Raw genomic sequence first — 26,773 nt, 5'->3', positions numbered from 1 at the left:
AGCTCCTCTAACAGAGACATGTGTCTGAACTCCTGCACAAGTGGCTGGAGTGATGATGGTGTTAGTTTTGTCCATGACAGACCCAGCTCCCTCAGACAGGGAACATTCTTCAGAACTGAAACCAGCCTAGCTGTCAGATCAGGTGAGTTAAATGTTACATGGTCCAGTCTTAGGTCTAACTGCAGGCCGGGAACACGTGAGGTGAAAATCTGTTCCAGGCCATGAACAGCTTCTGATGAATCAACTTGAGATGAATCTAGCATCATTCTATCAGGGAGATGTGATGACTGGATGTTTTCCAAGTAATACTGGTGAGCAGCATGTTGTTTATTGTGTATATGGAGGTCCAATATGATAACTGGCAGGGCTCTGCTGACAGCCTGCAGTACACCCAGCTCCTTTCTCTCATTCAGGATATTCAGGCAGAGCAACATGAAACTCTTGTAAGTTTCAACTGATTTCTTCACATCTGGCTTTACAGGTAGACAGGACATCTCCTGAAAGTCATCTGGTTGTAAATGTGAAAACTCCTTGCAGCTGAGCTTGCTTAGTTCCTCCATCACAGCTTGTGCTGCCCGTGAGTCACAGCCACATGTGAACTGAAGCAGGTTACTGAGTTCTAGTGCCTTGCTTATGGAGGTGAGCTGCAGCAGCTCAACAATGTCTTGCTTCACTTGAGCATGAGCTACATATTGTCCGGCCAGGAACTCTTGCATGGTCTTGTGTGAAAAGTTCAGCTGTTTCCTAGGATGCAATTTAGAGGAAGAAACCTCCAAGGATACCACACCCAACTTTAACAGTAACTCCCAATTAACCTTTTCTCTCTTTACTTCTGTAAGGTCAAGCAGGGTCTCATTCCTCAGCAGTGCCTCTAGTGCAAGCTTGCCGAGCTGCAGTAATGACTCAGCAACCTCTGTAGGCAGCCCTTCTGTTGGCATGTCCACTCCTTCCCGCTCACAGCACTTTCTGACCAGACATGTCAGCAGGTTGTCGTACAGCCCCATCATTGTTCCAGTAGACACCATCTCTTGGTCCTCCTCCCACAGCAGACACACAAACATCAGGAACATTGGTGTATAGATTAAAGTGTTCAAAAGTTCATTACTGTTGACATGTAGAGCAAGTGTCTCTGTCAGTTCTTGCTTCCCAACAACAGTGAAATACTGCTGCATGTATTTCTCCACATGTCTACGGGAGAAGCCCATGATGTGTACGTGACAGTCTGGCCGGGTGTACTGCTGCACTCCTGCTGAGGGTCGGGAGGTGATCACAATCGTGCTGTTGGGGTACATCTTGCCAGACAGCAGTTTGGGAATGGCCTGCCTGGCTGCCCTGGCCTCAGGCCGCAGCTCATCATACCCATCTAGGAGGAAGAGCACATGGGACTCGTTTCTCTCAAGGATTGCTTCAATGTATTTTACATTAAGATCTTTTCTTTCAGGAACACACTGGTCCCACACCATCTCCTCTATGGTCTCCCCCTCTCTCACCTCCCGGAGTCGGATCAACAGGACGATGTCGTGTCGTCTGCCCAGCTCTGTTTTCTGTGAGACGGCATCTAGGGCTTCTTTGGACAGAAACGTTGTCTTCCCCCCTCCAGCTTCACCCTCAATCAGAATGCACCTTGGTGCTGTGGACAGTCCTGTGACATCTGGGTTGAACAAGTCGTCTATTGACTTAAGTTCTTTTCTTTGTTTTCCTGTTAGTGTTTGTATTAACTCTAACTGGGTGAAGATGTCACTGAGGCTAAGTGTGAAGTTGTCATTCCAGATCAGAGGCTTGAAGTGAGTCAGTTTCAACTCATAGTACTTCTTCACAGACTTCTGGAACAAATCTGGAATAGAAAGACACAGTGAGTGTTGTAAAACTTAAAAACAAAATTAATCTAAGAGAAAAATGTGACTTATGCAAGACAGCAACACATATATCTGAGAAAAATTCTTATCAGCTTGAACAAGGTTTTCTTATGAACCAGGTCTCAATAATCTTTTATTAAATAAACTGTTTCCCTAAACAATATTTTTTTAAAAACCGAATTTAACGTCATTTTTCCCCAACCGGGGGTTAGACGTGCTTGCACCAGGTACAAGTCTTTTTTGAAGCAAGATTTTTACGGCTGGATGCTCTTCCTAACGCCAACCCAAACCCTAGTAGGGCCCAGGATCCCTCTGAGGGAGGAAATGCATGTTAAGTAAACTTAGAAGAGATCTCCTCTCATTTCTGATTTGAATGTTGATACCTGTCTGATTGACACCTGTCACTGAAGAAGACTCTGTTCCTGCAGCTCCAACTGGAACTGGAACTTCTGGAAGTGGACAAAGCAGGGTTATAATTTCATATACACCATTTTTCTGAAATATCATAAGAAAAATGTAGGACAACATTCTCAATAATCTTTTTATAAAATGTTTTCTCTAATTTCTAAAGATCAAACTTAGGAATTTGGGAATTACAGACCAGAAGACTTTTGGTTTCTTTCACATATCACACTGATTTGATTCTTTAAAATCCCTTAGACTGTCATTTCTTTTGCCAGTCCTATTCAACAACTTCCAAAGTGTTAACAAAAGAGTCTAAGCAAGTAACAAGAAACAGTTTTTTAAAAGAAGGTACAATGTAACAACATTAGTCAGTAGATAAAAAAATTACTGTCATCAGCATGATATGGACAAAAAAAGGGGTAACATTAATAATCATATCATGGAGAGTTCAAAGTAGAAAGTGGTCTAAGAATACAAGCATTTCTTACCTTGGAGACCATCCACAACACTCTGTAGGTTTGCCTCAGACAGAGCCTCCATCAGGACCTCTATGGTGGCTCTCTCTCCGTTACCCTTCAGCCATTCCTCCAACAGGTCCATACAGCGAGACTTGTCATCCCGGTTTCTCCCTTCGATGTTGTCGATGTCTGGTTGTTCAAACCCAAGATGGAAGGCCACGTCCTTCCAGTCTGAGCTCACCTTTTCTTTGGTGTAATAGAAGTACCTACGAACACCTGGAAAGTAATGAAAAGAGGTTACTGATCTTGTTTACTTAACTCTCCAGAGATACCATTACCTACTGGTAACCAAGCGCCTACATTGTACAGCTACATTATACCATATTCAAAGGCAGTGCAACAAAATCTTACATAACTGAAAAGACTTCCAATTCTTAGGATGTGATTTCACATGTAATGTTTTACCAACACATATATCTTTACTCATGATCACAGGCTTATCTTTATACAGAACTCTATGCTATATAACCTCTCACCTTCCTCTCTACAAGCAGCTGGTTTCTTCTTCCCTGGAAACTCTTCTCCATCCTCCCTCTTCCTCTTCAGCTGGCTGCTAGAGGTTTGGGGTGAACCTGTCTCAGAGAGGTGGATTCAGGTATCAGTAATGATGTCAACTCAGCTTCTGCAGTCATGGGCACTGCTGTCATGATGTGCACAATTATTTATCAGGATGAGAGGTTATGCTATCTTAACTGGCACCTGTATTTTACCTTCAGAACATTGTGATTTTTCTCACCTGCAGTTTCACCTGAGCGCCCAGCCGCCCCCTGGCCCTCAGCCATGACTCACACAGGTGTCAGCTACATCAGCATTATAGGAACACCTGGAACAGACAGGTGTGTGTTAGGTATGTGGTAACAACACCTGGAACAAACAGGTGTGTGTCAGGTATGTGGTAACAACACCTGGAACAGACAGGTGTGTGTCAGGTATGCAGTAACAACACCTGGAACAGACAGGTGTGTGTCAGGTATGTGGTAACAACACCTGGAACAGACAGGTGTGTGTCAGGTATGCAGTAACAACACCTGGAACAGACAGATGTGTGTCAGGTATGTGGTAACAACACCTGGAACAGACAGGCGTGTGTCAGGTATGTGGTAACAACACCTGGAACAGACAGGTGTGTGTCAGGTATGTGGTAACAACACCTGGAACAGATAGGTGTGTGTCAGGTATGTGGTAACAACACCTGGGACAGACAGGTGTGTGTCAGGTATGTGATAACAACACCTGGGACAGACAGGTGTGTGTCAGGTATGTGGTAACAACACCTGAAACAGACAGGTGTGTGTCAGGTATGTGGTAACAACACCTGGGACAGACAGGTGTGTGTCAGGTATGTGGTAACAACACCTGGAACAGACAGGTGTGTGTCAGGTATGTGGTAACAACACCTGGAACAGACAGGTGTGTGTCAGGTATGTGGTAACAACACCTGGGACAGACAGGTGTGTGTCAGGTATGTGGTAACAACACCTGGAACAGACAGGTGTGTGTCAGGTATGTGATAACAACACCTGGAACAGACAGGTGTGTGTCTGACGTATGTGGTATCCCCAGTTCCAGGAACTACAGCCTTATTAGTCACAAGTCACACTAGGGAGGTGTACTTACAATTCTGTAAACAAGGTCCTGATTTACATACTATTCACCTCCTCTGCACAAGGTTGTCACATTAGTAACATCTACATACAAGCAGACCTGGAAACAACCTGCTTTTCTCAAATAATTATTTATGCCAAATATGGTAATTATTTGTTTCCAACTAACAGTTATGTTTACAAATATGTTTGCCATGTATGATGACATTGTACATTAACTTTACAAAATGTATTTGGGTATCATGGCTGTTACACACAGTGTGTGAATGAACAAACATGATGTTTGACACTTTAGGGATGAATTACACATTTCAAATAATAGAATACTGCTTCACTATATACGAATAGTGGGAAAATATTCAATATTACACAGAAAAAGCAGCTCGGTCAAATCATGCGTACGTAATGCCCCCCTCCCACCCACGCACAGCGTGCAATTTCCGCACGCCCAGAAAATGTATTGCTAAACCCAGGACACTAAAACTCGCATAAAATGAAACAAAAGCTACACATTAAAGACAACAGGGAACCATAATTCATTTCTACAGTTGTGCATTTTTTAAATTAGGGGGAAAGCGGTAAAATTTCAGACTTCTTTTTGACGTTTTCTGTTTAAAACCTCATAACTACCGTCTAGAGCATCATGACAAGAATTGCACAATCAGAGTCGCGAATGTTGACCTTTGTGATCTTTGTCCTTTTACCTGAAATCTTTTCCAGAACCCGTATGGAACACGAAGTCTGCCGGCTTTTGAGTTGAAAACAATTTTACTAGCTCTTATGCATCAGAGCTAGTAAATTTCCTGGTGAGAGGTGAAACTCACTCACTCACTCACTCACACTCACACACTCTCACTCACCCACTCTCATTCACTCACTCACTCTTTCACGCACTCACTCACACCCACTCACTCACCCACTCTCACACTCACTCACTCTCACTCACTCACACTCACTCATATTCACTCACTCACACTCTCACCCACTCACACTCACACCAACTCACACTCACTCACTCGCACTCACTCACTCACTCACTCACTCACTCACACTCACTCACTCTCACTCACACTTACTCTCACTCACTCACTCACTCACTCACTCACTCACTCACTCACTCACTCACTCACTCTCACACAACCGGTCCAAAAACAGTAAAGTTTTTACAGAGAATGATTTGGAAATCATCACTCTAATAGAACTGTTTTATTGCTTTGTTCCAACACAACAAACTAAGTAGCCTGGTTACCATACCTACATGTACGGGGATGGGCTCTGGAATGTTCGGCCGGCCAGAGGTTGTTTGTCCCCCAATAGTAACTTAGCTGCAATTTCTAGTTTCCTCCAAATTTATGGTGACTCCCTTCTTGTGTTGAAACAAAGCTTGAACTCTACAACTATAGATTCTACCAACACAGCAGTAGAAATCTTGTTTGATTACATACATGTACTCGAGGAAAGGGTTGAGTAGCTCCTTTCTAGGTGGGAAGTATATTGGAACTCCTTTCTAGGTCACCAGGGAAGTATAGGGAACCGGTGGTGCAGCAGGAGTAGCCGTGTCTCTCCCCCGTACCACCCAGGCACGGTCAGTCTTCTCCCCACCCCCCACACAGGAACGCACACAGGTGAGGTACAACTGGAAGAGAGGATTTCCATTGTTAAAAAACATTCCAAACTTTTCATCTGTGGTTTTCTTTACGACAAAAAATGAACAGGGTGCTTCAACTCTAATTACAACAGTAGCTGATTATTTCAGTTACAACCATTTCAGCAAAACAAAGGGGGCCTTCAAGTAGGTGTTTTGAACAGGAAAGTTTGTGCTAACAAGATAGAATTTTCTTCTTCAATGCGGCTTCTCCACAGCTACATTAATTCAACACAGCTTATAGGAGGCGACCATGGCATCCACCACCCCTGAATTTGCAGTAAATCTGTTGCACAACAAATGTTACTGGGCCCAAAATTAAGCACTTCCTTCTCGGTGGAGACCAGCATTGATTGCACACACTCACTCTTACTAGTCTTAGTTAGAATGCCAGGAATTTGGTTCCAACAGAAAAAGTTCTTCAATTAAAAACTACAGCTTATTAAGAAAGGACACACTAGAATTCATAATATGCTACCTTTTAGGTGGAAAATTACTGTAACTCAACTTGAACTCTAAAACTTTCAACCTGTACTATGTACTGAGAGAGTAACCTACGGTCAAGGCTACTCTCTCACTTAGTCCCAATATTAGCATTACCCAAGGTTAGTAGTGGGTGTCACTTAGAACATATCAACCTAGTTATTTAGCTTACAGAACAAGATATTCTCCACACTGATCAGAGTAAAGGGCACAGGCTGTGTGAGTTAACAGCTTACACAGATTTAATGTGCTGGAAAATCATGTCTGCCCTTTTCAACAAGCACAATGCACACTACATGACATAATCATTTCCTTGCAGCCAGCTAGTCAGGGACAAGAGGACAGGATTCAAACCCTTGTCCCCCCTGTCCAGAAGAATTGCTAACCGCTACAGCACACTAATATAGAGTTATGAAAATCTGACAGACCTTTTTCCGAAGTCTTCGTTGGGACAGTCGTGGGTTCTGTACTTTTAATTAGTAGCTGCTGCTCAGAATGTCTACGCCCAGAAAGTTGCCCAACAACCTCGAATCTCGCTGATCAAGTATGCAAATCTCACCACCTACATGTCTGTAGCCTGAATTTACCGTGTGTAAAGTAAACTTGATAGTAAGACTATCTAACATTGTTTGGAAGCTTCAAACACAAAAAATCTAATTTTTGCAAGAGAAAAAAATAACCCTAATATTTTCATCCTGTTTTCCCGGTTTAAACATTGCTGAATGTGATCAAAATTCACTGATTCCTCTCTCTTCGTCACTTCCCCCCCTCAGATATTCCTTAACCTGTGGTGTCATTTATCTAACTTCTTACATGCCAGGCTTTTCAACTGATAACCATCGTTTTCTTTCAGCGCTTTCAAGCTGACCTCTGATCCCAATTATATTCACACCTGGCACTACTGATGACCTTGAGGTCAAGGCTTTCATGACGTTCTGAATAATTTACACAAGACTCCGCGGACCTTATTTTGCTTGAAGATGTTGGTAAACTATACATTCTAGGCTGTTCTAGGCTGTTCTAACTTTTTCACTCTCCAAAAAAGTGAACGCTGACAAGATTGTTGCCTTTGATGAGATAATTGCGACGTGAAAACAGCAAATAAAGCCTGCAGCAAACACCAGTGCAGTGTGCTGGCCTGTTGTCAACAACGTCGGTTAGTTACCTTCGCCAAGAAGGTTATGTTTTCAGGACTATTGAAGCTTGTGAGATTGGTAATTGAGAACGAGAGAAACACAGGCAGATATTGATTAATATGTAAATGAGGACCTAATTTTGCATAATTAATGAGAAATGTTATAATTCTGCAATGATAACTGCCTGGAATTTCATACTTGTGGTATTTGAAAGTTCAGTGAAGGTAAGCATCATTAAACATAATGTATTCAAATCAGGACCTCATTTGCATAATTCATGAGAATGCTAGAATGGCATTGTTTGTTAACATAAGACAGTCGTTTGGTTGAGAATGTGATAAATTGATATAATTCATCAAAATGAGGATCCTATTGGCATAATCAGGGGGAATAATCTATAATTTGTCAGTCTAAAAGATTCACATCATTTGGCGAAGGTATGAGATCGGGGAACTCTAGTTGAGAATACATCTATTCATATCTGAGGACTTTTCCTACTCAAGAGTCTTAAAATGGAAGAAGTTTCCACATTTCATTATAAATTATGATATCAAAGTTTGCATGAAACCAAAGCCCAAAATGAAATTACAATTATTACGATTGTAAAGAGCGTGTTAAACTTTCATTCCATGCTTTAGTGTTCCTGTTTGGACATGCATACATGAAACCACCTACGGATGGGGGGGGGTCTTAAATTCCGTGTCTTCTGAAATTGATGCACTAGCTAAGTAAAGTTACAGAAGACAGACAGTACAATTTGTTTTAAAAATTGCCCGGATCTGTACTAACTTTCTTCATGGACGTCCCCAGAAAACTTCCTTCTACTTTTGGAATCGACTTTCATTCTGCCTACCACCATTTTGGCCTTGGAAGAGTGTATTTTACAATAGGGGGTGATCTTATATAGAATGTAGGTACTTGTATACTTAGTGAATAAAACTGAGCTTAAAGTGATACAAACAAAAGTTGTTAAAGTTAAGTATGGTATGTGCATTTTGTTACAGTTTACAAGACACTAAACTATGTGATTGGCTTGAAGTTTTATTTAATTAGTAATACATACAATTTATTGATACTCCTGTAATGTTAAGAAAGTGGAACGATCTGTAAAAAGCATCATGTGACAGAAGAATTATTGTGGCACTCCAGTGGAGGAACATACCGTATTGCCTGGATACAAAATAAAATTCCTTTGGGGACTGACTTTTGGCATACTATGAACGTCTTTCACAATTCCGTGTTAAGTTCTTACAGAGAATTCAGTTATTCTTGTGAACACCAGTGCCTTGAGGTGAAATATTCATTTAAACCTATTTATGGATATCAAAGCTAATTCTCAGACTGTTCATTTAATACTCAACAAACTTGTTTTTTGAAATTATTTAACATTATTCATCTAATTGGTCCACAGTAAGTTATGGATGTTCAGAACTGAAAGTCTTGTCCTAAATTGTTCTGGGTATTTGCCCATCTGATCTCTTTTCTTGTGTCATACTTCTGTAAAATGTTACATTCATGATAGGACACAGTTCAACCAAAGGTAACAAATACACTCCTGAGAAGACTAACTTGACCTCTGACCTAGTTCAGCTGTCATTTACCCCTGATCTTTGACCTGACCTCCCTGTACTTCTCCCTGAAGTGGTTTTCTAGCTGCAGGAGTTTCTGGTAGAACTGCTCGGCTGTCGGCAGGTCGATGTCCAGTTTCTCCCTGTCCACGTAGGCCGTCCCCCACACCTTACACCTGCTGGTGTACTTACACAGGGGGTCCAGACTGGAGGGCACTTGTCGGGACAGCCACACCTGGAACAAACACACCTGTTAGCACACCTGTCGGGACAGCCACACCTGCAACAAACACACCTGTTAGCACACCTGTGGTCCACCACACCTTACACCTACTGGTGTACTTACACAGGGGGTCCAGACTGGAGGGCACCTGTCGGGACAGCAACACCTGGAACAAACACACCTGTTAGCACACCTGTGGTCCCCCACACCTTACACCTGCTGGTGTACTTACACAGGGGGTCCAGACTGGAGGGCACCTGTCGGGACAGCCACACCTGGAACAAACACACCTGTTAGCACACCTGTTGGGACAGCCACATCTGTAGGGAACACAGCTTCTGGAAGTATACAGTAATTTATACAGGTTAAACTCCAAGGAACTAAAATATTGTACACATATAATAAAAGTACTAAAACACTTACTTAGACCTTAGTTCCTCCTGTGCCTTATACACTACAGACGTGCAAAATAATGTTAAGAACTCTAGTTCAGCATCAATCATTGCAAGTGGTTCTCTGCCAATTGTATTACTACTGCACTGGTGCTTTATTCTTGGTAGTCCTTCGTCGCCGAAGATGACTGGTGCTTTAGCATTAATAGTATTATACTATAGTTAAGGCATCCTTCTCTCTCAAAGATTATGTTAGCACAAATCAAATCAAATCAAATCTTTATTAAACATCAACATGGCAGACGTACCGAAATGCTTCGGGCACGTCTGAATTGTATTGACGTTTTACAGTTATTAACATACAAACATCATTACAATACTGTAGATTAAAAATTTAATCAGCATTTAAAAATCATCATCATTTAGAACACATATGTTAAAACAGCACTCTAGGTCTGGCTGTGTAGCATCTTGTGTGGCTTATCTTTGCATTTCAGTTAGAACACAAGAAAGCTGAGATATTTTGTGGTTGTTGTTCATCTCTTTGCTAATCAAGGCTTTTGGTGCAGTGTCTCCAACTGCTTGTAGTTTGTGATGTATCTTGTCTTACTGTTTAAGTCTTATAATCTTAAAAAAAGCAAAATATGTAGTGTGCTAAATGTACATTGTATTCTTTGTTATGAAATCAAATCAGTAACTGCTTTATATTAATGTCCCCAACATGTTGGCATAACTATAACCTCACAAATTTCAATACATTATAGAAGTATACTGACCTGAGCTGAGGAAATGTACAGAGCAGGTCGCCATGTTGGGAACTCAGGCGAGCACCAGACAGCTGGCTGTGGTGTCCGCTCCCTCAGGAACTCCATCCCCAGAGTACCTGTATATGGAAAATGGAAAAAACAGAGATGCTTACTTCCATCAAATCACATCATATTGCCATAGCTACTAGTAAACAACAGAATGTGGGAGTAAAACTACTGATGAACATGAGATTCATATACCATTTGGTGCCATTAATTAGTTAATGACACTTACACTGTATACATGTAATTGGTACATTCCTTATACATGTAGAAGTATATGTACTAGAACAGGTATATCTATTAGGTAACGTTAACGTTACATTAGGTAATGTATTAAATTTTGACTGTGCAAATACATGTAGTGCAGTTTTGGATGTAATTATATATAAAGCAAAAGTCAAATCACACATCTCATCACTTGGAATTCTAATACATATACTTATTTATCTCATTTGAGTCCTTAAAGATAGCCAGGAGTAGAGCATGTCTATAGGATAACCAAAATAACTCACAACAGCTCCTCCAGTGTTGGGTGTTCCTCAGCAGCCTGCACCACAGCCTGGAACCCTGCAGGCTCCATGGAGATGTTATACAGGTTCAGCTGCTCCAGGGCAGGGAGTCTGGGTAGAGCCTTGGCCAGATCCATGGCAGCGGTGTCAGACAGGTGTGCAGGTGTGTCCCGGTGACCAGACATGTCCAGCCTGGTCAGTGCGGGCAGTGTGCTGATGAGCTGTGCGACCCTCCCCAGTCCGGCTCCTGTTACTCCACTATTCCACCCGATGTACAGCTCCTGTAGTGTGGTGTTATAGTGAGGGGCTGTGGTCAAACTCTTGTCACCTAGGTGGGTTTTGTTCTATGTCCAAACTGCTGGGCTGGCAGAGTGTTTGCACCAGTGTCTCCTATGTCATTCAAGCTCACATTCAACACCTGTAATTGCACCAGGTGAGGCAGAGCTTTGATCAGGGATGATATTCCCCTGTCACAGATACCTGTCTCTCTGAGACCCAACACCTTCATGGCTGTGAGGTGGTGGAGGATAGCAGCCAGCAGGCATTCCAGCCCGGGGTCTCCTATGTCATTAGCACTAATGTCCAGTTTGATCAGTCTGGTTAACTTACACAGTACAGGGACCAGTGTGCGCATGCCTGTGGGGCTGATACCGGTCCTCTCCAGGTCCAACACCTGCATGGCAGTGAAGGCGTGGAGGACGGTGGTGAGAGATTCCAGCCCAGTGTCACCGATCTTATTCCAACTTATATCCAGTTCTCTCAGTCCCACCAGGTGGTGCATGTAGGGAGCCAGGGATGACATGCCCACAAATGTCATGCTGACTCCATACATTATCCCTCCAAGACGGAGTACAGCCAGGTGTGGAACACTGGACAGCCCAACCTGTAGGACTTCCATTCCAGCATCACCAAGGTCAGGGTTCCAAGAAAGATCCAGCTCCTCTAACAGAGACATGTGTCTGAACCCCTGCACAAGTGACTGGAGTGATGATGGTGTTAGGTCTGTGCGTGACAGATGCAGCGCCCTCAGACAGGGAACATTCTTCAGAACTGAAACCAGCCTGGCTGTCAGATTGGGTGACATAAACTGTCCTGATAGTTTCAAGTCTAATCTAAGTCCAGGGAGTGAAGTTGTAAAACACTGCTGTAGGTACTGAACTGTGTCTCTCCTGCCAGTACTAGTGCGTCTACTAATCTTAAGTATGAGCCTGTCTGGCAGGTTTGCTGAATGAAGATTTTGTATGTAATACTTCAGACCTGTGGCTTCTCTACTGTTAATGGAGCTGTTCAGCATGACTATTGGCAGGGCTTGACTGATACTCTGAAGCACTTCTGGTTCTTGTCTCTCATTAAGGATGTTCAGGCACAAGTTTACAAACCTTCTGTAGGTTTGGCAGGACTTTGCCATGTTTTGATCCATTGGCACATTTGATATTTGAAACTGTTCTGGTAGTAAGTGTGCGAACTCTCTGTTGCTGAGCCTGCTTAGTTCCTCCATCACAGCTTGTGCTGCCTGTGAGTCACAGCCACATGTGAACTGAAGCAGGTTACTGAGTTCAAGTGTCTTGCTTATGGAGGTGAGCTGCAGCAGCTCAACAATGTCTTGCTTCACTTGAGCATCAGCTACATATCGTCCAGCCAGGAACTCTTGCATGGTCTTGTGTGAAATGTTCAGCTGTTTCCTAGGATGCAGTTTAGAGGAAGAAACCTCCAAGGAGACCACACCCAGCTTTAACAGTAACTCCCAATTAACCTTTTCTCTCTTTACTTCTGTAACGTCAAGCAGGGTCTCATTCCTCAGCAGTGCCTCTAGTGAAAGCTTGCCGAGCTGCAGTAATGACTCAGCAACCTCTGTAGGCAGCCCTTCTGTTGGCATGTCCACTCCTTCCCGCTTACAGCACTTTCTGACCAGACATGTCAGCAGGTTGTCGTACAGCCCCATCATTGTTCCAGTAGACACCATCTCTTGGTCCTCCTCCCACAGCAGACACACAAACATCAGGAACATTGGTGTATAGATTAAAGTGTTCAAAAGTTACATTACTGTTGACATGTAGAGCAAGTGTCTCTGTCAGTTCTTGCTTCCCAACAACAGTGAAATACTGCTGCATGTATTTCTCCACATGTCTACCGGGAGAAGCCCATGATGTGTACGTGACAGTCTGGCCGGGTGTACTGCTGCACTCCTGCTGAGGGTCGGGAGGTGATCACAATCGTGCTGTTGGGGTACATCTTGCCAGACAGCAGTTTGGGAATGGCCTGCCCAGCTGCCCTGGCCTCAGGCCGCAGCTCATCATACCCATCTAGGAGGAAGAGCACACGGGACTTGTTCCTCTGTAGGATTGTTCTAATGGACTGTGCTTCAATACCTTCAGTTGTTTCATCAACACACTGGTCCCACACCATCTCCTCTATGGTCTCCCCCTCTCTCACCTCCCGGAGTCGGATCAACAGGACAATGTCGTGCCGTCTGCCCAGCTCTGTTTTCTGTGAGACGGCATCTAGGGCTTCTTTGGACAGAAACGTTGTCTTCCCCCCTCCAGCTTCACCCTCAATCAGAATGCACCTTGGTGCTGTGGACAGTCCTGTGACATCTTGACTGAACAAGTCGTCTAATGACTTAAGTTCTTTTCTTTGTTCTTTCCTCATTGATTCTGACCATTTCTGTTTCTCAGATGTTTTAAAGTTTCTTTCACTTGTTGGTATCAACTCTAACTGGGTGAAGATGTCGCTGAGGCTAAGTGTGAAGTTGTCATTCCAGATCAGAGGCTTGAAGTGAGTCAGTTTCAACTCATAGCGCCTCTTCACAGACTTCTGGAACAAATCTGGAATAGAAATAAACTGTTGTAAGCTTTAAAACCTCATCTTAGTGGAAACAAAACTTATCATTGAATCACAAATCATTACAAATATCAGAGAAAAAACTGCCAGCTTGCACTCAGTACTTGTTGCTTATTAAGCTCACCAGGACTACTCTTACTACTCCAAAGTGATGGTAGAAGACTAAAATAAAAAGGAAGATATTACGGTAGGAACTTAATAGTCTAGGAGCTCACTACTACATATTTCTTACATCATTTTGGTCCGACTTGGTTTAATGTTGCTGAGATATAGGAGGTCAGTCCCAACTTATTGGAGGGCATTATGACTATAAGACTATTTTACCATACTAGTACATAGAATAAACCTCTCACCTGACTGTCTGGAAGGAGTTGCTTTTGCTTTTTTCTTCACTGTAAATCGTCTCTTTCTCTTCCTTTTCCGCTGGCTACTAGATGGTTTGGGTGAACCTGTCTCAGAGAGGTGGATTCAGGTATCAGTAATGATGTCAACTCAGCTTATGCAGTGACACTGCTATCACGTGTACAGTAGTTTTGACAGGACAAAGGGGTTATGCTGAATATGTCATTCCCACATTTCCTGATGTTTGTAACTGACTGATGAAGTTTCAAGTTGGAGCATTTTAACATGAAGAAAAGCATTATGTCTCCATCTATCAGGATGAGGGGTTGGGCATAATGTCCAAATCTTACCCCCAGCGGCTGTGAAATTCATCACTTATAGTTGCAAATTCCACAGGCAGCTACAGCAGTTATCGAGTCAGACAAATTCCCAAGGTCCCACAAAGTCCTTGAGCCTTATTGATGAATTATAGGCAGTGATGGCCACTATAGTTTGAACCGCATCAAACCCTATAGTTTGAAGCATGCACTTCAATTGGCCATCATTATACATGTACAAGAAATTTTCATTCAGACGGCATTCCGGCTCACTCCCCCAATTCCCCAACCTGCCTGGTTCTACTTGACTCCTGCTAATTTGGGATAAGTGTGAGAGGGCCTTTAAAGATCGTAATACTGCATATATCCAATACATTTATCAAAGTACATTAGTAGAATGCAGGGTACTCACTTGTCCTCTGTGTCTCTGTTCTTGCCACACTGTTCACCCCACCACAGACAGTAACAACACTGATGGTGTACTCAGTTCCTGCTGTCAAAGTGCTGAAGATGTGTTCCAGTGGGTTTCTGGGGTTCACACTTCCGGTGGAGTTAGTGACACCAGTGACAGGACTGATGCTGATGTTGTAGCTGTCTTTGGGGCCAGCTGCTTCTGTCCAGGTGATCCTGATGCTGTTTACTGTTACTTCAGCAATGGTGATGGGGCCAGGCTGGGCTACAGCTGGAGGCATTGTAATGATCAGTAACATTTCAGCATCATTAAAACTTGAGTGGCACTGTCTGATATCGAAAGAATAATTTAGCTGTAAAAATCATCCAGCATCTATGAATCTAGCCATGTACAATACAGGGTGCTCACTTGTCCTCTGTATCTTTGTTCTTGCCACACTGCTCACCCCACAACCGACAGTTACAACACTGACGGTGTACTCAGTTCCTGCTGTCAGACCAGTGAAGGTGTGTTCCAGTGGGTCTCCAGGGTTCACACTTGCACTAGGAGCGGTGACACCATCAGTAGGAGTGATGCTGATCCTGTAGCTGTCTTTGGGGCCAGCTGCTTCTGTCCAGGTGACCCTGATGCTGTTTTCTGTTACTTCAGCAATGGTGATGGGGCCAGGCTGGGCTACAGCTGCAAATAATGTATGAGAGGACAGTTATTATGTTTTCACCGTTCCCATTGCCTACTGAGAGATGCAGGAGGCAAGGGGCAAGCACAATTGTCTCTCACTCTAAATATATCTTCATCTTACACAGGCGTTTTAGTATCGTAAAACAGAATTGGTTCAAGGATAACATCAAGCTAGAGATGTTATTGGGGAAACTTTCATTTTAAGCAACTAAACGTAACAGCGTTAAACATCTCAGAAAATTGTATAATCAATCAATCAATCAATAAATCAATCTTTATTCAAACAACTGGCAGACGATAGTCTGAATTGAGTTGTTCTTACAGACAACATCAGTTCATAAAATTATCCGTTTAAACCAAACTAATGGTTTAAAAATTACATAATTTCATGGACATGTTATTGAGAATCTGAGTCTATTATAATAAGAAAAGTTAAAAGTACTTTCTAAACTCTCTGCAGTCCACTGTTCACCAATGTCGATGAGTGCCTGCTTCAGAACCTGTAGAGTAGCCTTCCTTCCCTCCCTGTTTCTCCACCTGTCCAGCACTTCTCTGCACCTGTGGTCTTGATCACGCTCATCTGTCCTGATTCCTTTTATTTCGTTCCTGTTGAACCCTAACTTCCGGGCCAGGTCGTCCCACTTGTAGCTGACGCCATTGATGACTTTGTCAAAATATTTCTGCACATCAACTGTAACGTTTAAGGGCATTTCATGACGACATGAATATAACCAGTATTATGTACTATGAAGTATGATACTTTAGTGGCATTTGTTAATAATTTTTAAAGCACCAAACATTAAGAACGGCAGTTAACTTAGAGCTACTAAGAAAACATCTGGACTCCATCTGTAAGCAGGAAGGATCTCCCCATTTGTTACATTTTTCAACAAGGAAAATGAGTTAATGGTAAGGCGGGCGAGTGTTACGACTGCAATATTTGTAGTAATTGCAGGTGTCCAAGGTTTCAGGTGTTTGGCTAGATTTTAGAGGCTGACACCAACTCGCTAAAGCTTATTGTTGTGTGATTAAAAAAGCATATGGATAAAGTTTCACCTGAGCACCCAGCCGCCCCCTGGCCCTCAGCCATGACTCACACAGGTGTCAGCTACATCATTATAGGAACACCTGGAACAGACAGGTGTGTGTCAGGTATGTGGTAACAACACCTGGAACAGACAGGTGTGTGTCAGGTATGTGGTAACAACACCTGGGACAGGTGTGTGTCAGGTATGTGGTAACAACACCTGGGACAGGTGTGTGTCAGGTATGTGGTAACAACACCTGGGACAGCCTAACAGTGTGTGTGAAACAATATCTTGTAGCTTAAGTATCAATTGATGTACCAGTAATTTCTAACCACATATTATGAAATGGATTTACAGTATACACAAGATATAGTATGCAAATTAGGACTTGGCCATAGTTTCCATAGTGATGGGGTAAATACCTGATTTTTTAGTACTTATCATTTATAATCAGGTGGAGATAATTTCTGTTTCAGTATCGTTTAATCTCAGAACAAAAATAACGTTAGTTACGTTACCCGAGCGTGTGAGATGGTCTCATCATATTTTTTTTGGGGGGGGGGGGCGCGGCGCCAAAACTGTTAGTACAGTAGTTCTTTTCAACCTTTTGGTTTCGTCCCTTCCGGTGATTTGTAGGAAAATAGAGCTTTGTAGTTGAACTTGAGTTTGCTAGATTTAAAAACTCATGGGTAACTTTGTTTTTGACTGATTGTTCATCCTAAATTTACCGCAAATCTAGATAGCAAACAAAGAAAAGTTACGACCGTAAAGTACCGTAGAACTCAGCAGTTTTGTGTTCTGATCTCTCTTCTCGACACGATATTGCCGACAAATCACACATATCTGGTGGATCCTGAAACACTGAACAGTCGACAGACGGGATCTGTACTTACTTTCTTCATGGATGTCCCCAGAAAACTTCCTTCAACTTTTGGAACCGACTTTCAGGAACTTTTTACTTACTTCCTCTTTTCGCCATCTTGGAACTAGGAACAGTTTATTCGACAGTGGGGGTGCTTTCAAGTGAAAGACGAAAAATAATAACCTTTACAAAATAAGCAAATATATACGTGTGCTGAAGGCATACTGTTGTATCCTATATGGTCTGTGATATAATAGACTGGTTAATTAGCTATTAATGAAACACAATCTTACTTCAACTCCCGTGAGGTGAAGAAAATGGACTGTTCCGTAAAGGTGCCACCTGAGGGCAAGTTTTTGGCGGCGCCTCTGGGGCGGTGCCTCTGGTGCAGTGTTAGACTCAAGTAGAAATTGTTCTAAAATCTCCATCTCTCTAATCCACAGTGAACGGATTTGTGCCAAAGTTCACGTGCCTTTGCTACTCTGTACGGTCAGAATGTTTTGCTGTAAATTTTTGAAAAGAAAAGTTGCATTTTGGAGTGAAGCTGATTGATGCTCAATGTCATAATTTCAGTGAGTTACAAAATATTTTCCTAGTTCTTTACAAAACAAAGGGGCTTTCTTGCATACTGTTCAGCAATATTATTATTTTCATGTCATCACTTAGTTGTGACAAGTGATTTTTTGGCACTTCATTTGGCCTATCAAATCAAATATAATGTTGTCTTTTGCTACTTTTGACCCTGTGTTCCAGATGTTTTGCTATGAATGCTGGAGTGTGTATGTGTGTGTAAATTCATTGGTATGTAATATGACTGTACGCTATGTGCATGTTCATGTGTGCATGTGTATGTGTCTCAATTGCACGTGTGCATTCATATGTGTGTGTATATGTGTGAGCGTGAGTATGTGTATGTGTATGTTCATGTGTGTGTCAGTTGCATGTATGCATTAATGTGTATGTGTATGCATATGTGCCTAAAATGCATTTTAACGCTTATGCAAAACAAAAAGATTTCAAGTCCAGTCCTGCTGCCGCCGACCAGACTCCCACTATAGAAGAGGGCTGCCGATCCCAGCCCGGGACGTCAAGCCGCGGTGCTGCAATGTTCATGCTCCCTCTCCACAAGAACAGCTACACAGAACACGTACAAACCGCGCATAGCGTCTCGCCTCCTTCTGTAGCTGGTCACAACCAGTTGGAAAGCGGCTCTCCGTGACGTAAGACTAGTCTCAAGATACTTTTCCTTTCACAATACGTCTTGAGACATGTAGACAGCTGCTCGGTAACCCGGCCCGGGTCCTTTGTGTCCCGTCGTTCTTACCGACGCACGTCCGCCAGGTACCCGGCGCGTCAGGTGTCCCCGTCTTTTGTCTCACCTGCGGCCGCCCGGTGTAACCTGTCACCAACATGGCGGCCACTGATGATGCAAGACTTAAAACGGCTGACTGGGGTCACTTGTGTTCTGTCTGACACGTTACCACTAGCCTCTACCAGGCTTCGGGAGGCGGCTGGAACAAGTAAAATGTGGTCAAATAGAGAGATAACATGCCGAGGGAGTTGGTCCGCTAGAGAGTACGTTTTGCTGTACCCGAGTGCGACAATTTCTACTCCGGGTGACCGATATCTACTCTTCCCAGCCGTCTCCCGAAGCCTGGTAGAGGCTAACATTACCATGGGAACGACCTTATTGTGGATGTGAGCATGAGTGTGTTTAACCCTTGAGAGTTCTGACAAAATCGGAGGTGTGAAGTTCATGGTAATGATGCCAAGAAAAGTTAGCAAACTGCCAATAAGTAGGATCTATGTGTATCATAGCCATAGGTTCTGAGCTCAATGGAGTGAGTGATTGATTAAATAAACGAATTAGACTTCCAACAAAAAACTTCCCTCACTTAGACAAACTTGTTATTAAACATGTCTTGGAGATAAAGATATTCATAGCGCTGTGCAGGACAAATCATACAAAGAGATACGAAAGTTTAGACTTTTCAAACACTTTTTATTATTAAGACTATTTCAGTCCATATGAAGATATTTAATAGGCATACATGTACATATTGTTTCACCAGTCCAGTCTATATTTTGCAGATCCTCCTTTATTATATCATTTTGTGACCTGGTATTAAGATGTTTATCATATAACTGGCTATAAGCGGATAATGTAAAATGTCACATTTGTCATGGAAATCGGATAAGGGCTCCAAGCAGATGTTGGGGGTAGATGAAGGTAATGTTTTCTGAGTGACAACAGGGCTTGTCTGACAGTCCCTTACCCTACATATTAAACAGATTAACAGTTGAGTAAAAGGCCAAAGATAATTTTAGAAAAAATCAGATAATGTCCACATATACTCATTATACTGATATACAAGAAAATTTAATGCTTATTTGACTTTTAAGGGATGAAAAGGAGACCATTAGAAATGGAAGCCAATATCTAAGACATGAAAAGAAAAGTTGGATATTAGGTTATGTACACATTATGTATAAGCTTTCCTACTTTGTTGATTGCATATTTTACATCATATCTTTTCCACTAATTGACTCTGAGATTTCTTTTTGTAGTGCAAAAAAAAAAACTACAACTAACTTCAACAGCAATTACAAGGTTTATAACAATAGATTTTATTATTTTATCTGAACTGAACTTCATGAAATACAGGAACTGAATAACTCGTCATTCACACAAAGATCACACATCTCATCATGATACATACAGAAATACAGATACAGCAAAAATTATTAGAATATTCAGAACTCTTCAAATAACATTATCCAATCTGTTCTCAACTCCTCAAATCTTCCTCAAAACATTCTTCTGCAATATCTGGGTCCATCTGTACTCATAGAAAGACATATTTTTAAATATTGTTATTTTGTGCTATTATTCTTTTTATATAACTGTATGTTTTCTTTTATATACTGGGCAAATGATGCCTGAAATAAAGAATAAAGTAAAGAACACACATACATAAACAATATACACTCTTGCATAGTGTCATCAGGTTGGTATATCAATGAATAATAGGCTCTTTCTTAATTCCAAATCATCCTGATATATGCAGATACAGCAAAGATTACAAAAATTATCTTGATACAAGTACTAAGTACATACAATATACACTCTCGCATAGTTTCATCAGGTTGGTATATCAATTAATAGTAGGCTCTTTCTTAATCCCAAATCATCCTGTTATAACTTATATGGAGATATCTACAGCAAAGATTACAAAAATAATCTTGATACACTAGTACACATACTATATACACTCTTGCATAGGTTAATATGCTATATTAATGGATATTGGGTTGTTTGTTACACAAGTTTGTTTTGTTACAAAGAAAGCAAAATCCACACACATACAGATACAGCTACATGTGTAAGGTAGCACAGTTTTTGTATCTTTACATTGGAATGGTCAAAGTACTGCACAAAAATTGTCCCTACAAAATATTACTAACATTTCAGTTCACAGTTCATCTCAATGTCCTCATCCTGAGTGAATTTGGTACTAAAACTGGTTTGTTTGGTTCACGTCATTCTGAGCTGGTGTTGTCTGAAACATATAATGTACAATATACTGTATAAATATGCTGTTCCAGAAATAATACACAATCATACATTAATACTGTTACAGTAACAAAAAATGTTTTATGCAGTATATTTTTGGCAGCTTTTACCATCCTGAATAGAAATAAAATTAGCTCTATTATATCAATATCCCCAGACTCCTCAACATGTTGTAATTAGTAGATAATTATAACTATATAGTTTTTAATACAGTACAGTAAAACTGTATACTGACCTGAGCTGAGGAAATGTACAGAACAGGTCAACATGTTGGGGACTCAGCGGCCGATCAGCACCAGGCAGCTGGCTGTGGTGTCTGCTCCCTCAGGAACTAGCCTCCTAGTGTACCTGTAGATGGAAAATGGAAAACAGAGATGCGTAGAGAAATAATAGTTAATTATGTAACACATATTGTCCTGATATCATAGCTTTAACAGAATGTAAAGTAAATGTTAAACTACTGATATTAAACAGATTCATAAACCATTTGGTGCCATATACATTTTGTAGGTTAATGCATAGGTTTAATGTAATTGGTACATACCTTATAGAAGTATGAGCACTAGAACTGGTGTGTATGTATTAGGTACATTTATTACAATTTGATTGTGAAAATAGTGCAGTAATGAAAGTACAGCAAATTCACACATCTAATCACTGAAGTTCTCTCAAAATTACTCATCTCATTGGAGTCAATTTAAGATACTCTGGTGTTGAGCATGTCTATATAGAATAACCAATATAACTCACATCAGCCTCTCCAGTGTTGGGTGTTCCTCAGCAGCCTGCACCACAGCCTGGAACCCTGCAGGCTCCATGGAGATGTACTGCAGGTCCAGCCACTCCAGGGCAGGGAGTCTGGGTAGAGCCTCGGCCAGATCCATGGCAGCGGTGTCAGACAGGTGTGCAGGTGTGAGCAGGTAACCAGACATGTCCAGCCTGGTCAGTGCTGGCAGTGTGCTGATGAGCTGTGCGACCCTCCCCAGTCCGGCTCCTGTTACTCCCTCATTCCACCCGATGTACAGCTCCTGTAGTGTGGTGTTATAGTGAGGGGCTGTGGTCAGACTCTTGTCACCAGGTGGGTTTTGCTCCATGTCCAAACTGCTGGGCTGGCAGAGTGTTTGCACCAGTGAGACAATCCCTGAGTCTCCTATGTTATTGTAGCTCACATTCAACACCTGTAATTGCACCAGGTGAGGCAGAGCTTTGATCAGGGATGATATTCCCCTGTCACTGATACCTGTGATACTGAGAACCAACACCTTCATGGCTGTGAGGTGGTGGAGGATAGCAGCCAGGCATTCCAGCCCGGGGTCTCCTATGGCATTACCACTAATGTCCAGTTTGATCAGTCTGGTTAACTTACACATTGCAGGGACCAGTGTGCGCATGCCTGTGGGGCTGATACCGGTCTTACTCAGGCACAACACCTGCATGGCAGTGAAGGTGTGGAGGACGGTGGTGAGAGATTCCAGCCCAGTGTCACCAATCTCAATATTATCACTTATATCCAGTTCTCTCAGTCCCACTAGGTGCCGCAAGTATGGAGCCAGGGATGACATGCCCACAGATGTCATTCCGACTCCACAAATTATCCCTCCAAGACGGAGTACAGCCAGGTGTGGAACACGGGACAGCCCAACCTGTAGGACTTCCATCCCAGCATCACCAAGGCCATGGTTCCCAGAAAGATCCAGCTCCTCTAACAGAGACATGTGTCTGAATCCCTGCACAAGTGGCTGGAGTGATGACGGTGATAGTTTTGTGTCATACAGACCTAGTGCCCTCAGACAGGGAACATTCTTCAGAACTGAAACCAGCCTGGCTGTCAGATCAGTTGAGTCAAACTGTCCTGATAGTTTCAAGTCCAATCTAAGTCCAGGGAGTGAAGTTGTAAAACACTGCTGTAGGTACTGAACTGTGTCTCTGCTGTCAGTGTCTTCACGGATCATGAGCCTGTCTGGCAGGTTTGCTGAATGAAGATTTTGTATGTAATACTTAAGACCTGTGGCTTCTCTACTGTTAATGGAGCATGACTGGCCAATGTCCAGCATGACAATTGGCAGGGCTTGACTGATACCCTGAAGCACTTCTGGTTCTTGTCTCTCACTAAGGATGTTCAGGCACAAGAGTGAAAACCTTTCATAGGTTTGGCAGGACTTTTGCACGTCTCGACTCATTGGAATGTCTGGATAAAATGACCATTTTGATTTTTCCAACTGTTCTGGTTGCAAGTGTGCGAACTCTCTGCTGCTGAGCTTGCTTAGTTCCTCCATCACAGCTTGTGTTGCCCGTGAGTCACAGCCACATGTGAACTGAAGCAGGTTACTGAGTTCAAGTGCCTTGCTTATGGAGGTGAGCTGCAGCAGCTCAACAATGTCTTGATTCACTTGAGCATGAGCTACATATCGTCCGGCCAGGAACTCTTGCATGGTCTTGTGTGAAAAGTTCAGCTGTTTCCTAGGATGCAATTTAGAAGAAGAAACCTCCAAGGAGACCACACCCAGCTTTAACAGTAACTCCCAATTAACCTTTTCTCTCTTTACTTCTGTAAGGTCAAGCAGGGTCTCATTCCTCAGCAGTGCCTCTAGTGCAAGCTTGCCGAGCTGCAGTAATGACTCAGCAACCTCTGTAGGCAGCCCTTCTGTTGGCATGTCCACTCCTTCCCGCTCACAGCACTTTCTGATCAGACATGTCAGCAGGTTGTCGTACAGCCCCATCATTGTTCCAGTAGACACCATCTCTTGATCCTCCTCCCACAGCAGACACACAAACATCAGGAACATTGGTGTATAGATTAAAGTGTTCAAAAGTTGATTACCTTTGACATGTAGAGCAAGTGTCCCTGTCAGTTCTTGCTTCCCAACAACAGTGAAATACTGCTGCATGTATTTCTCCACATGTCTACGGGAGAAGCCCACAATGTGTATGTGACAGTCTGGCCGGGTGTACTGCTGCACTCCTGCTGAGGGTCGGGAGGTGATCACAATCGTGCTGTTGGGGTACATCTTGCCAGACAGCAGTTTGGGAATGGCCTGCCTGGCTGCCCTGGCCTCAGGCCGCAGCTCATCATACCCATCTAGGAGGAAGAGCACACGGGACTTGTTCCTCTGTAGGATTGTTCTAATGGACTGTGGTTCAATACCTTCAGTTGTTTCATCAACACACTGGTCCCACACCATCTCCTCTATGGTCTCCCCCTCTCTCACCTCCCGGAGTCGGATCAACAGGACGATGTCGTGCCGTCTGCCCAGCTCTGTTTTCTGTGAGACGGCATCTAGGGCTTCTTTGGACAGAAACGTTGTCTTCCCCCCTCCAGCTTCACCCTCAATCAGAATGCACCTTGGTGCTGTGGACAGTCCTGTGACATCTGTCTTGAACAAGTCGTCTAATGACTTAAGTTCTTTCCTCTCTTCCCCCCTCATTGATTCTGACCTTTTATGTTTTGATTTTTGTATCAACTCTAACTGGGTGAAGATGTCACTGAGGCTAAGTGTGAAGTTGTCATTCCAGATCAGAGGCTTGAAGTGAGTCAGTTTCAACTCATAGCGCCTCTTCACAGACTTCTGGAACAAATCTGGAATACAAAGGACACTTTTGTAAGACTTTTTTATGATTTAAAGCTTAAAATGTAGAGAATGATAAAAAAAGTCAGATGAAAGCGTGAAACAGGCTCAAATATATAATCTGAATATTTGACAGGTTTTTAAATGTAAACATTGCACTTTTTTTTACCAATTTTTATTGAATTTTAAAGGCTCATAACTTCTCATAGAAACGACATATCGAAACAAAATTAATGTTCCTGTTTCATCAGTCCATGAGTTTGCAGTTTGCTGGGGCACAGTCATGTAAATATAAAGCTAAACCTTAATAAAACAAAACTTATTGACAGTGGAAAGTTTAACATAAATGATACTTCCTATCATTTTTGATGTCAATTATCATTCCCACCTGTCAGATTAACGTCTGTTCCTGCAGCTTCAACTGGAAATGCCACTGCCAGTGATAAAATAGAACACAAAAGGATTACACGGTAGTACCATTTTTTCCGAACACTCATAAGGAACAGTTTCAATCATGTTTTTTTTTATTATTGTTTCTCTTAAAACCTCAAACTTCAGAGACCAGAACATTCTAGAATCTGTCAAAGGTGGAAGTTTGATCTTTCAGTGATTTTATTCTTCAGGCTTTTTTTCCTGCCAGCTTTGTTTTACACAAATCAAAGTGAAAATAATACATGTTTTATTTTCTATTTTGATATTGAGAATGATGATATGCAAGATACAAATTAAACTAGAAAGGCCGACATTTGCTTTGGAATTTTATTCATGGAACACCGTAATATGTTTGGCAATAGTTAGATGGTCAGTAAATGAAAAAAGACAAATCAAGCAATACGAATTACCTGAGAAAATAAAATACTGCATATAATATTGTGTTGCTGCGCTGCGACAATACATCAACATCCACAGTGAACACAACAACATCATCGTGACCCAGATTACATGGATCAAACTGATAAAATATAACTAACTCAAGAGCCTTTGACATATAAGGGATGACCAACATTTTCTTGAATTATCTCTTAGGCCACAGCAAGTAATTTTTATGGATGACATCAGTGCGCGCATTAATTTTCGCCTAATTTTGAAAAAAAAAAAGAAATTTTGTTGCCTTCTGACAGTGGTCAACATGCCAAAAATGGGCAAAGATGTCCGTTGCCATGCCGGAAGGTGGATGGCAGATAACTATGCAGGGAGGAGACAAGAAAAAGTTTTGTGTACTACTTTAATACAGTGATATGTGATGTTGGCTGTGTATATATGATGTTGCCACTGAGTAAAAACCATTTGTACAATGATTGAGTCAAAATTTTAATATTTAGGAACCTTGTTTTTTTCGGCCCGCCTTGTTTTTTTTTCCGCCCGCTCGCATTAGATTTGGAGTCTGCAGAGGATGTCATCCATAAAATTTACTTGCTGTGGCCTTACCTTCCTCGTGAGATTCCCCATCTTCAGAATCAGATTCAGTTCTCGGTTTCTTCGACTTCTGTCCAGGGGTTTGTTCCCGATGTTCTTCCTTCCTTTTAAGTTTGCTTGTGGATGGCTGTAGCTCCTGTAACTCTGCATGCATGGATGAGCAATACATGTACGTTAGGTATGGACCAGGAAATATAGAATAGTCTTTTAACTTTGTACAATAATGGTTGTTTTCTTTCCATATTCTTTTGCTGCACTGAGACTATAGATTGTCACTATACATGCTATATGGGCATTCAAAAGTTCTGTGTGATAAATACAACTATCAGTATCACAATCTTTGGAATCTGTAGTAGCATCTCATTCCTTATCTATCTGGTAGTGTCATTCTCAAAGTCTCTCACTCTAAATATATCTTCATCTTACACATATGTTACAGTATCGTAAAACAGAATTGGTTCAAGGATAACATCAAGCTAGAGATGTAATGGGAAAACTTCCATTTTAAAGTAGCACTAAACACAACGGTGTTGTAACTGTGGGGGGTTCATAGGTGCTACCAGCTGACCTGGCCGATGGGTCAAGACCT

The 26,773-nt window shown here is 42.1% G+C and overlaps 2 protein-coding genes across 2 annotated transcripts in view; both read right to left on the bottom strand.

Moving 5' to 3' along the window:
• Window positions 1-26,773, bottom strand: part of LOC109467184 — a 41,471-nt gene that overhangs the window by 1,414 nt on the left and 13,284 nt on the right. The window contains 9 exon segments of the mRNA XM_019765126.1: window positions 11,552-13,211; window positions 13,213-13,280; window positions 13,282-13,973; window positions 14,343-14,438; window positions 15,061-15,330; window positions 15,469-15,738; window positions 16,181-16,429; window positions 21,489-21,550; window positions 21,953-24,779. Coding sequence (XP_019620685.1) covers window positions 11,552-13,211; window positions 13,213-13,280; window positions 13,282-13,973; window positions 14,343-14,438; window positions 15,061-15,330; window positions 15,469-15,738; window positions 16,181-16,429; window positions 21,489-21,550; window positions 21,953-24,779 — 6,194 coding nt within the window.
• LOC109467201 (3-keto-steroid reductase-like) lies at window positions 8,314-11,234 on the bottom strand. Its single transcript, XM_019765146.1, has 4 exons — window positions 11,154-11,234; window positions 10,607-10,715; window positions 9,655-9,713; window positions 8,314-9,391 (listed from the first exon to the last, which is right to left on the bottom strand). Exons 2-4 carry the CDS (start codon window positions 10,700-10,702, stop codon window positions 9,241-9,243), a joined length of 306 nt encoding a protein of 101 aa, XP_019620705.1. The 5' UTR covers window positions 10,703-10,715; window positions 11,154-11,234; the 3' UTR covers window positions 8,314-9,240.

The sequence above is a fragment of the Branchiostoma belcheri genome, unplaced genomic scaffold (assembly GCF_001625305.1).
Source record: "Branchiostoma belcheri isolate BF01 breed outbred unplaced genomic scaffold, Haploidv18h27 scaffold178, whole genome shotgun sequence".
Lineage (NCBI taxonomy): Eukaryota > Metazoa > Chordata > Leptocardii > Amphioxiformes > Branchiostomatidae > Branchiostoma > Branchiostoma belcheri.
Note: the sequence above shows the minus strand (reverse complement) of the source record. Positions and strands in the feature narration are given on the sequence as shown.

Excerpts from the sequence above, each read along its gene's own strand:
- LOC109467201 (XM_019765146.1), bottom strand. The coding sequence starts at position 10,702 with ATGGAGTTCCTGAGGGAGCGGACACCACAGCCAGCTGTCTGGTGCTCG. Across the intron at positions 9,714-10,606 it reads TGTACATTTCCTCAGCTCAG|GTGTGGCTGTCCCGACAGGT; the intron begins GTCAGTATACTT and ends TGTTTGTTCCAG. Across the intron at positions 9,392-9,654 it reads CTGTGTAAGTACACCAGCAG|GTGTAAGGTGTGGGGGACGG; the intron begins GTGTAAGGTGTG and ends GTACACCAGCAG.